This window comes from Mus musculus, chromosome 10 (genome assembly GCF_000001635.26).
Source record: "Mus musculus strain C57BL/6J chromosome 10, GRCm38.p6 C57BL/6J".
Lineage (NCBI taxonomy): Eukaryota > Metazoa > Chordata > Mammalia > Rodentia > Muridae > Mus > Mus musculus.
In genome coordinates, this window is record NC_000076.6 from 4,930,234 (window position 1) to 4,942,489 (window position 12,256).

The following is a 12,256-nucleotide window of genomic DNA, read 5'->3' on the forward strand; positions in this document are numbered from 1 at the left end:
TATGACATCATTTCTAAGAACCTGCCCATAGCCAGCAAGAGAAGGCAAGGCCTGAAGGGTTTCATTTTATGCCAAGGCAAATTGAGCAACTTCTGGAGCGATGTGTTGCAGCCCACAGTAGAGCAGAAGGCTTCAGATCTTCTGAGGCTCAAGGAAGGGGCTTGGAAATGTAAATATTTTAATGTAAGAGTGTGTGCATGTGCGTGTGTGTGTGTGTGTGTGTGCGTGTGCGTGTGCGTGTGTGTGTGTGTGTGTGTGTGTGTGTTTTCAGGTATGTGTGCATATGTGCCTATGGAGTCTGGTGGACAACCTTGGATGCCACCCTCAGGAACACCGTCTCCCTTCTTTGAGATAGTATCTTATTGGCTTGGAGCTTATCAATTAAGCAGACGAGGTGGCCAAGGAGACCCAGGGGCCCTTCTGTCTTGGTCTCCTCAGTGCTAGGCTTACAAGAAAATGCAACCACACCTGGCATATTTATATAGGATCTAGAGATTGAACTCTGTTCCTTATGCTTGCCAGGAAAGCCCTTACCGACTGAGTCAACCTTCCATCCCTCTTTACTCTTCTTTTGCAGTCAAAGGTAAGGGAGTAAGGGAAAAGTACCCTGGAGGCAAACAGTCACTGTTGAGGACAGAATCAGGGATGTCTTTACTTGGTGTGCTAGTCAGGTCTCTGGCAGTGTGACAAAAGACCTAAGAAAATTAAAATGAAGAAGGATTTATCTTGGCTCATAGTTTCAGGGTTTCCATGCTTGGCTGGCTCTGTCATGGGTCTGAGGTGAGACAAAATATCAGGATATTGGGAGATTGGAGTGGGGGAATGTCTTCACTGTATAGGCCTCTCTGTCCATGACCAATAGTCCATTAGCTTATAGACCAACAGCATCCAATCTATTCATGTAGTCAGAGTTCATTATTCAATTACTTCCCCAAAGACCATTTCTGTCAACTAAACTTTTGACATGTGGCCTTTAAAGGACATTTTAGGTTCAAACTATAGTTACTGGTCTGGGAAAATAATCTGACTTTTATATAGTATATTCCTAGGGCAGAGACTTCCATCAAGCCATTAGCTACAGCATAGCTTGTTCAGGGTGGGGATAGATGTCTTGGGATATCTCTGTTTGTTTTCAGTGTATCACATCTTTGATGATTTTATTACCAGGCCTGTGAATATCAACCCATGCTCCCTGAGCTTGGGAAAAGGCCAATATTATCTTTACTTTTGCTTTTATTTCATAAAATAAAAATTCTGAGTGTTGTTTTGGTTGTATTTCAAAAAACTATTCATACTACTTTTATGTGACTATGTGTATGTGTGCATATGATATGTATACATGTTTGTGTGTTCACATGTGAATGGGCACATTAACGTGCAGTTAAGCATGAACACATGAGTATGTGCATATGTAGGCCAGAGGTTAACATAGGATGCCTTCTTGATAGCTCTACCTGTCTGTCTTTCTTCCTCTACACACACACACACACACACACACACACTCACACACACACACACACACACACACACACCACATATATACACATATGTGTGTATGTATACATATATTTATATATGGTATACTGGGTCTCTCACATGAACTTGGAGCTTGCCAATTCAGCTAACCTAGCTACCAATTTAATTTGCTCAGGAGATCCCTGCCCCTGCCTTCTATGTGCTGAAATTATTGGCAGCCTACCACATCATCTGCCATTTCTATGAGTACTGGAGATCTGGGCTCTAGCATCCATACTTCCATGACAAGTGCTTTAATCTCTGAGCCATCTCTCCAGCCCCATATTCTAGTGCTGTGGATTCTCAGGAACAGAGAACAAATCAACGCCTACTGTGTTACCTATGTGAACCTCTGTTTTGGATACCTTCACTCCTATCCCATAAAGATGTGCAACTTAACTTCCCATTGATGATGCTTTGAAGCCTTCAGAAGACAGAGATCGACTTTTTAAATGCTTCCTAGCAGATCTACTTGATAGAAAATCTTTGTGTTCTTAAGGGAAATAAAGCAAGGAATCGAAACATGATGTCTATAAATTATTTGCCACATATATTTATAATTAATATGTAATAGTAACATGTAACATATTGCATATAACATCATATAACATATAATGCATAATATATAAGTAATAAAATGTGTATGAATAATATATAAATATATATTTATAATATGTACAATCATTAGCTATGAGCTAAAAATACTCATGGTTATTTGTCTTGCATCAGAAATGCATTTAGCTCCTGGTTGGATAAAATAATATTGAGACCAATATGTTGGAATCAAAAGCCCCATGGAATAGCCTCCCTTGACAGTCCTCACACTCACTGAGAAGGTTAATTGACAGTCTGTCTGGCAAGCTCCTCCCAACCCTGTCTAAGGAGCTTGCAGATAACACTTTGCAACAGGTATAATAATGCTTGTCTGCAGGCAATGTGCACAGCTGGAAACTATAATTAAACAGAATTAAAGATGCCTACATTTCGCAGAAAAACCCAGCCATCCTGCTGGCCTCTGACCGTAAAGTAAGTAACAGACATATTCATAATCACCCTATTTAAATGGTACATGTGGTTGTGGGGAACGTCTGACTCCTGAAGATCACTGTGACGGCCAAGACTGAGTAGTAATCCCATATGAGGTCAGAGTTAAAGAATATGACCCTGTTTAATGTAAAGTCACCACCAGGAACCGGGCATTTGGTCTTCCAAAGTAATTGGCTCATTGCAGTTCTGAACACTATGGGGACATGTTCAGCTCAAACCTGTGGGAATTTTTAAATACTTCATCCTAAGTTTGATGAGGGCTGACAATAACACACAAGGACATTTTTTTTTTGTATACACACCAAAAAGTAAATATCCCAAGAAGCAAGAAACAAGCAAAAACAAACAAACAAACAAACAAAACCCCCCAAAAGAAAAACAAACAGACAAAAGCACCCCAAAAAACAAAAGACCAAACCAAAACAACAAAAACAAAACAAACAAGCAAACAAACACACAGAAACCTTGCTTTTGAATAGTAACATTTCTGGGGGTAAATTTAACTTACTGGTAAGAATGCATTAGTGTTATAAAACTTTATCCAAACAACTAGAGATTACTGAGGAATTAAAACTTCACTGAGGGCTGTCAACTCGTGTTCTGCTGCCCAGGTTCTGTTTATGGGATTAGGGATCAAGAAAGAGAAGTAACAAGGTCTTGTTTCTCCCAAGCAAGGCTGGCCACTCTGGACCCAGTGCTCTCTAGACATCTGTACTTGCCAGGGATCCCTGCTCCCTTTCCTTCAGGCAGCCTCAAGCCAGATCTTGCAGCCTAATCGCTAAGACTTTTCTTAAGAGCAGATCCATTCTGCCTCCTTTTGATAACTTTCAACACCAATGAAATCTGCTCTTGCCAAAACACACGTACTCTGCTGCGCTGTCATGGACTCTGGAATATCTCAGTGAGGTAGTGGAAAGTATAATAAATTAGGACTTTTTAAAAATAAGATTGAATAAAAAATCATATTTTGGGTCCCTAATAGATACACAATCTACCAGGATTTAGACACACTGTGTAATTAACTTGATTATCTAGTACAAAAAGAACTGGTGAAAAATATGGAAAAATACTTTACAGTAGGAAATGCAAATGAAACCATGTCAGTGTGATGCTTCTGCTCCTCTCCTGCATCTTTAAAATGAAAATGGCGGGGCCAGCAAGGTAGCTCAGAGTGTCCAGGTGCTCACAGCTAAGCTAATCCACCCGAGTTGGATCCCCAGAGCCCACATCATAGAAAAAGAACTGACAACTTGTCCTTTGACCTCCATACATGGGCTGTGGGACAGTCATGTGTATATCAGTGTGTGTTTGTATGTGTGTAAACAACTATACACTAGAAAAGGCACACTGAGTGCTACCAAAGACTGCCGCTGAGGCTTGAGATACTGCCTGTGGGTGTATAATGGGACAGGCCCCTCTTGAAAACCTTTGCCAGTTGCTTACAACCATGGTTATCCAAGGGTAGGAAAAGCAGCCATTCATCCAAACACTTGTTCAAAAATTTGTGTGTGACAGATTTAGTAGTTATAGCCAAAAGGTGGAGGCACTCCGAAAGCCCAGTGTAAGTACAACTGTATATATTTGTGGGGTATACCTATGTGATGGAGTAGGTTTCTATAAACACATAAGAATAGCCATTTATGTATACAACTGCATGGCACAGATGAGTCTTAATTATGAAGTCAGAAATGGGGTGTAGAATTGGCTTTGTTTGTAAATACAGGAATGGCAACGAGAGGAAGGCAGTATGTGACTGTTCAAGTGGAAGTGATGATGTTTGAGAGTGAAGAGACAGTGAAGGAGGGGACATGGCCCTACGTTGTGTGTGTGCCTAAAGTCTCTGTGGGAATTGTCACCAGTAAGTCCGGTTTCTCTGAAGTGTGGAACTTCAGGGACTGTATATGAGGAAACAAGAGGATTGTTTAGTGCTGAGGTTTGGACAACTCCCAACATGCCCAAGGAAGGAGTCATTAGGTAAATTGTAAACTTAAAGCCCATTTCTTCATTCAAATGTCTTGGTTAGGGTTTCTATTGCTGTGAACACGACAACCATCACTGAGGGAAGTCAGGGCAGAAGCTCAAACCGGACAGGAACCTGGAGGCAGGACCTGAAGTATAGGCCAGGAATGAGTGCTGCTTACTGGCTTGCTTCTCATGACTTGCTAAACTTGCTTTCTCAGAGTACCCAGGACCACCAGCTCAGGGATGGGATCACCCACAGTGAGCCGGGTCCCCACACAGCAATCATCATGCAAGAAAATGGCCCTCAGGGTTGCCAACAGGCTAATTGGTTGGGGACATTTTATCAATTAAGAGCCTCCTCTTCCCAGATATGTCTAGGATTTTGTCAAGTTGACAAAAAAATCAGCTAGGTTAATAAGAATGGATTCTAAGAGAGGACAATAGGACACAAAGAAGTGTTGGGAGCGGGTGTGGCGGCAGTCCCAAAGGCGTCAGGGACTGCAGCTAAGTCATATGACTTGCACCTGACTTCCTCATATAAGACACAAACATCTTGAGTGCTGCGCAGGTGTACCAGGATACAGGTGAATCCAATTTGGTGGAGATTTGCCCCTGCTGCCCTGATTAGCTGAAGCTGCGTGCCTGGTGAAGTGGCGTGGCCTGCTGTGTGTGGATGGGAACTGAGAGTATAAAAGAGTGCGAGGCCCAGGGTTCAGGGGAGATATAAAAACAAGGGGGAGATATAAACAAGGGAGAGATATAAAAACAAGGGAGATATATAAACAAGGGAGATATATGGAGAAAGAAGAAACAGGACTGAATAAATGTGTGCAGAAGGATCCTGTAGCAGCGTCGTTCTTCCTGGCCAGTTGGGCTCGCGAAAGAGTTGGTGCCGAAACCCGGGACAAGAAACATCTTCAGGCATGAGTGAAGACCCCCTGCTACAGGAAGGATTCAGAACTGCATCACTGGGAAGGAGCGGTTAATAAAGTGTTCCCATAAAACAGACTGTTGAGAAGGATTCAACTGCGTGGATTCAGAACTATTCAGCTGGGGAACGGTATTGATGAAGAGAAAGAAGAAAGATGAAGACTGAATAAACTGCTGTTAGAAGGACTGGTGGTCGCATCGTTCTTGCTGGTCGAGAGCAGGCGCGACAATTGGTGGCCCGTACGGGGAACCGACTCCCCCACCGAGTTCAGAACTTTCAGCAGTCAGTGGATGCTGGCAGGGTAAGTTCACGGTGAGTGAAATTTGCGACCCCAGGAGTTTGGGAAGGACCTCGGATAAAGTAGAGGTGAGCATAAAGTTGCCAGGAAGTAGGCACAAAGTAACCCAGGAGTTTGGGAAGGACCTCGGATAAAATAGAGGCAAGTATAAAGTTGCCAGGAAGCAGGCACAAGGTAACGAAAAGTTCCTGGTTTTGGGACAAGTTAAGGTTCCCGGTTTGGGGACAAGTTAAGGAACTATGATAACCTCAGTGTAGTGATCAATAGATCCTCGCTGTGTAGTTATGCTTTTTTCTCCCATTGACCCTTTGTGGGTAGGTCTGATAGTTTTGGTCTTGTTTGTTCTGATATATGGACTCTGTTACTGTTTGAAACTGTGTGTAGAGGCAGTCAAGACAGGTCAGAAAATCCTTATAGAGCAACAAGAAAGTATGTCGGAAGAGAAGGGCTTAAAAAGAAAAAGGAAAAAGAAAGGAGACACAGTGTTATCAGGTGGACAGAAAGGACAAAATAAAAGAGCTGAGGCGGAGGAGGAAGGCGAATTAGCTTCTGCGTCCTCTCCCTATGCCTCCTCAGCAGCCACCTGTAGGTGGACCTTCTGTCTGGAGATTTGGAGAGGATCGACCAGATCAGGTGTTGATGTGGGAGAGAGGGTCTGTTTGTGTGTTTCCACAGGACCAGATGGAACCTCTTTGGGTGCTGGAGAGATTGGTGAGACGCTACAAGAATGAGGCTCCTGATCCAGTTGCCCCTGTGGATGTGGTGGATGATCCCACAAGCACAAAGGATGGAGCCGAGATGAGAGATCCTTTCGGTGTTCCAGAAGCCGATACCAGCTCGACATGACATTCAAATTTTTCCATGCCTTTTTGATCCCTGAATTCCCCTTAAAGAGATAGCCCCGCTGGCCATCTATCCCTTGCTTCAGGGAAGATGAGCGGGGATGAGAGCCCTGGGATGTATGCTTGTTATAGTGTGTGTGTGTTTTGTGTTTGGCACATGTGTTAGGTGCAGAGTGTGTGGCCCGCACTTTCGCCATGGTAGCGTAGGCTTTTGCTGCAGTGGAGGCGGGACAATCTCCTCAGATTCGGTTTGCCACTCTAAAAGAAACTATGCTGCGTTATGCCGTGGGGTGCGAGGCTAAGCACTGCACAGAGGATAGCCTGCTGTTGGCATCCTGTGGAAGGCACGTCTGATTGCATGAAGGTTCAGTGTCCTAGTTCCCTTCCCCCAGGAAAAACGACACGGGAGCTGGCCAAGACCTCTCTGGGTGATGAGCCTAAGGGATGGTTTTGTGTAGGGCCCCTATGCTTGCACACTGGGGATCAGACCTCTACCTTCACCCATGAGGCTTGCTTGCAGCAATTAAGATCTGGCCATAGGTTAATTAATATCCTGGCCTTTTGATGCACCTGCCGCAAGCAAAACACAACCTCCCCAGGTGTGGCTTGGCATGATAGAGAGGTAGTCAGTGATAAGACTCCCTGGGCATGTCACCAACCTAAGACAGGGATCAAACCAATGCTGTTTGTCACCCAAGGACGGGTAAGGGGCATGGCTGCGGGGGGCTATCTACAGACATTCTCTCTGCCAGAAAAGAAAAAAGGGGGAGATGTTGGGAGCGGGTGTGGCGGCAGTCCCAAAGGCGTCAGGGACTGCAGCTAAGTCATATGACTTGCACCTGACTTCCTCATATAAGACACAAACATCTTGAGTGCTGCGCAGGTGTACCAGGATACAGGTGAATCCAATTTGGTGGAGATTTGCCCCTGCTGCCCTGATTAGCTGAAGCTGCGTGCCTGGTGAAGTGGCGTGGCCTGCTGTGTGTGGATGGGAACTGAGAGTATAAAAGAGTGAGAGGCCCAGGGTTCAGGGGAGATATAAAAACAAGGGGGAGATATAAACAAGGGAGAGATATAAAAACAAGGGAGATATATAAACAAGGGAGATATAAACAAGGGAGATATATGGAGAAAGAAGAAACAGGACTGAATAAATGTGTGCAGAAGGATCCTGTAGCAGCATCGTTCTTCCTGGCCAGTTGGGCTCGCGCAAGAAAGAAGACAGCATTAAACAACAACAACAACAACAACACCAACACCAACACCACCACCAACAACAAAGCCCAAAAGGATTCCACAGCTATTCTCCTGCATCAGTGAGAACAAACAGTTGAAGATAAGGCTGGGAAAGGAAGACTGTGGAGGAATGCCTCCTTGCAAAGAGCAGGTCACTGATTGGCAAGTGGCAAACTTGGAGAACATTGCTTACTTAATAATTCTCTCATGTTGGCATCTCTGTGGTTGGGAGTACTTAGCATTGCCTCCAACGCACAGTGAGGCGTTTAATAACTCGCTCCTCCTTTACGTTACATTCTTCTTGCTTGCTTTCCAAATTCACCCCATTGTCCTCCTCCTGTTCCTCTTCCTCTTCCTCTTCCTCCTCCTCCTCCTCCTCCTCCTTCTCCTCCTCATGATGTTTAGACATCTACTGTCATTAGCAGTTACAGAAAGCTTTAGTGTCCTAATCACCCATGGGAACACAAGGGCACACACCAGTGTGAAGCTCCAGGGAGGGCACACACCAGTGTGAAGCTCCAGGGAGTGACTGGCATTACTTGTAGCCGTCTGGCCTGTCCTCTGGTGATTCATTTGCTATCTCGTCAGTCTTTGTCTTACATTTTGTGTAAGACGATTATGGCTCAGTACTAAAGTGAAGAAATGACTAAGGACTTTGGTCCTACCTGTGTCCTAGTTTCTGCTTAGTTCAATAATTTGAGTTTATAGCACTTAAGTGTTTTCAATGAAATAAAACTGAAAAATAATAGCTATGTAAAGTTATTAGATATGCCTGAGTAGAATTTATTTACTAAGTGCAAATTTTATAGACAGTTAAGTGGGTTGTCTGAGTCACTCTATATTTGCAGATCTGACAATAAGGCATTAAAAAACAACTTTACAGACAAGTGGAGATTCACTGACAGATTAAAAAATAAAACACTTGCTTTTCCTATAGTGTTTCTATTTAACCCATCTTCCTCTTCCCCATGATGCTTAGGCATCTACTGTATTGCCATTTATAGTTTTAAAAAAGCTTTAATGTCCTATTCAGCCATTTCTTTGTTGTATTTACAACAGCGCACTAATTCAAATCCCAAGCCATGTTCACATTGCCAGTGATGATTACATTCTTTTGGAACTAAATGAGGCTTTCCTTGTTTTTCAGGCTTTGGGGACTTGAATCTCCATGATCAGGTCCACCTTCTCGAGTGTGCCTGGCTGGAGATTCTGATGATTGGTCTCGTCTGGCGCTCCATGGAACACCCGGGGAAGCTCCTGTTTGCTCCTAACTTGCTCCTGGACAGGTGAGTGACCTGGCTGTGGCCCAGAGAAGCATCCTTTTAACCACTAGTTCATATCCAAAGGTCATCTATCTGATAGTCCATGGACTGTCAAAGAGTTGTATAGATACATTTACTTTATGAGTGCATAAGTCCAGGGAATGCACTGTAGACATGTCCATAGAAAGCTAAGGCAAGCTGTCTGCTTGCCATCACCTTGACATAACCCTAGTGTCTCAACACATACACATAACTACAAACTGGAAGTTTCCAACTCTACCTTTATCTTCTGATATGTGTGTATATAGACATATACATCTCTTAGTGCCTTTACAATCAGTCACGGTGGCCTATCAAGCTCCTTCTCTAACTCTTCTGTCATTGCAACGGTGAAATTTGGCCTGAAGAGTTCTGAACTGCCATTTGCAGTTCTGGGAATTAACTTCAGTTTTCAGCCATCTTGTTTAACGCATTACGCTGGGTTGTCTTGGACTGTGGTTCCTGATGCTTTCTTTTGTCAATAATTTCTTAGAGTAATGGGATTTAGATAGGATTTACAGCAGCCGCCCACCAATGGAGAACCTGCTCAGCACCAGGTGCTATGCTGAGTTGTTTTCTAGTTGCCTCCTGTAAACATCACCTCATGCCCAAAGATGCAGGAACCTACTCAGCTCCACGTTTTACCAGCAAAGGAGCTGAATCTCTTCACCTGTCGAGGCCCCTGGAACAAGAGTTAGAGCAAGATTGAAATGAGAGAGAACGATGGAAGCTGCCACTTTCTGCTTCAATATAGTAATTAACTTTTAGAAACTGTGATGGTGCTTCCCTAGAAACAGACTTTGCTGCCTGTAGAACGTCATCTCCAAACATGAGGATAGGCCACTGGTCTTTTTCCTTGGAACTACATCTATATGTAATACATCTATCCATCGATTCTGTAGGACTGTGGACAGGGCTTTGTAACAGTAGACCCACGGCTCACTTTGGCCTTTCTCTAGCCTCCTGTTCCCTCTTAGTTCCTAAGTTTTTTCATTTTTCTTGACTTTTTTTTTAACCTCTAGAATGGCATGTGCTCTCAGTGTTTAAGCCTTTATGTGTGTATAACTGAACTGATCTGCTCTGTGAATACCTTTCTCATCCTTGTCTCTCTTCTTGGGTTCCTATGCACTTAAGAATAGTCATAAAAGATTGCATTTTGAATATGAAAGACTCTCATTTTACCTCACTTATGAAATTCATGGTGCCCATGAAGGGATGTCTTCTAGGCATTCCCCAATCTCACACTTTTGCTTCCTTGTATTTTTGCTGTGGTTCATTTCTCCATCATATCTTAAGAAAGTTTATCCATTTCTGCCAAAAAGTAAAAAAAATAAAAAAGAAAGAAAGAAAGAAAGAAAGAGGGAGGGAGAGAAAGAAAGTAAGTAAGAAAGGAAGAAAGAAAAGAAAAAAAAAGAAAAATCCAGTGTTGGAGTTTCATAGTTTCATATCAATCCTAGATGAATATTTCTCATCCTCTGCATGGTTACTATCCAGGGACATTCTTTATTGGAGTTGGAGCCTGTTTTATGGTCTTGTAAGTTTTGGTAGCACTCCAGGAAGCTACCTCCTAGACCCTGGTAGCATCCCACCCAAAGTATGACAGAATGTCGTGTGCTCAATCACGTTTAGATATTTCCTGCCCATGACATGGAGTGGCCGAAGGACAAACGGTGGAAAACTCAACTTCTCTAGATAGTCCTATGTCACTGTCCCAGATGCATTGGAGATTCCTGCCCAATATTGGAGGCATCCTCTTTCTTATCAATTCTGATTCTTGGTTTTTTGTTTCTGTCTTAGTGACATTACAGAATGTATCCACCTCTTCAATGAACAGATTGTCTAGTGACCTGTCAAGTGTTCCTCTGAATGGTTTATGAGTTCATACCTTCCAGTTGTCTCCAGACCACGACACTTATACGCTTATCTTCCATTTGTGTAGTTACCTGTCCTGATTTCTTGTTTAAACTCCTCTTTCCTTCAGTCTTCATGCACAGTGTCACCAGAGATGATGGCCCAAAGTACCACTGTAGTCTTGATCCCTCCCGAGGAAGTCTCAGTTGACTCTCAAGTTCCCTTGAAAGTACCACATAGGCTTCTTGTGTGTGTCCGTCAGGGCTGTCTTTAATAATAAGCTTGTTGAGCACGGATTTTACAGACACAGTCAGATGATATAAATGAAGAAGGCCAGTGAATGAGAGAGCAAGATGGGGATGTTAGGACTTAGATGACCTTGTCCAGGCTCAAGATAACTGGCAGTTGAAGTTGACCTACGACTTGGGAAAAAATGTCAAATTCAAGTTTTAAAAACATTAGCTTTGGTGCCTTGATTCATTTGTGTCATTGAGTCTCACCATGTCACATGAGCTGTTACTGAACTCATGATCCCCCTGCCCACCTCTGCCTCCCAAGGGTTTGAACTTCACCAGTTTCTTCCACTGTTCTGAAAAGCCTCTCTTGTTAGAAACTCACCCACCCTGTAAGGCTCATCCAAGATATCTATTTTCCACACATCTCTCCTTCAGGTTTTTCTTCTCTTTAGTCAGAAAGTTTAGGCAGGCTTTCTTTTGCCTGGGTTCTCTGTGATCAGTTTCTCCTTCCACTAGAGCCTCGTCCTGCCAGATGACGGTGTGTCGTTTGATCTACCGGCTCATAAACTTCTCGTGTTCTAACAAATCTCATCCACGTTTGTGTTACCTCCAACATACAAAGTCTTCTGTGGTACCTAACAAGTCCTCAGTGAAAAGAGACTCCAGGTTGATGGATATTTCAGCCATCACTGTCATTGAACTCACTTGTGGTTTATTTCTGCTCACTAACTCCTGGCTCATTACTTTATAGTCTTTGCAGAATTTAGTATCCATCTGTTTTATAAGAGTTTTTTTTATTATTAATTCATGGCTACATTTAGCTTGTGATTATGTTCCACAAACCTCTTAAGCAACTTCTAAATTCCAAAGGGGATAAACAATGAATCTCATTTTTCCCAGAACCGACCCATTATTTAAGACCTTAGTACAATCGCAAATACTTAGAAATGTGGGCCTGGTAGTACATCTCCTGTAATTGTTGCACCATAGAGGTGAGACAGGAGACTGTTCAGTTTGAGGCCAGCCTGTGCTAAACA

At 43.2% G+C, this 12,256-nt stretch overlaps 1 protein-coding gene across 10 annotated transcripts in view; it reads left to right on the top strand.

The window, feature by feature from the left end:
• The window catches only part of Esr1 (estrogen receptor 1 (alpha)), a 393,645-nt gene that overhangs the window by 318,245 nt on the left and 63,144 nt on the right, over positions 1-12,256 (top strand). For all 10 annotated transcript variants that reach the window (NM_001302532.1, NM_007956.5, XM_011243067.3 and 7 more), the window contains one exon: positions 8,979-9,117. In NM_001302532.1, the coding sequence (NP_001289461.1) occupies positions 8,979-9,117 (139 nt within the window). The remainder of the gene's footprint in view (positions 1-8,978; positions 9,118-12,256) is intronic.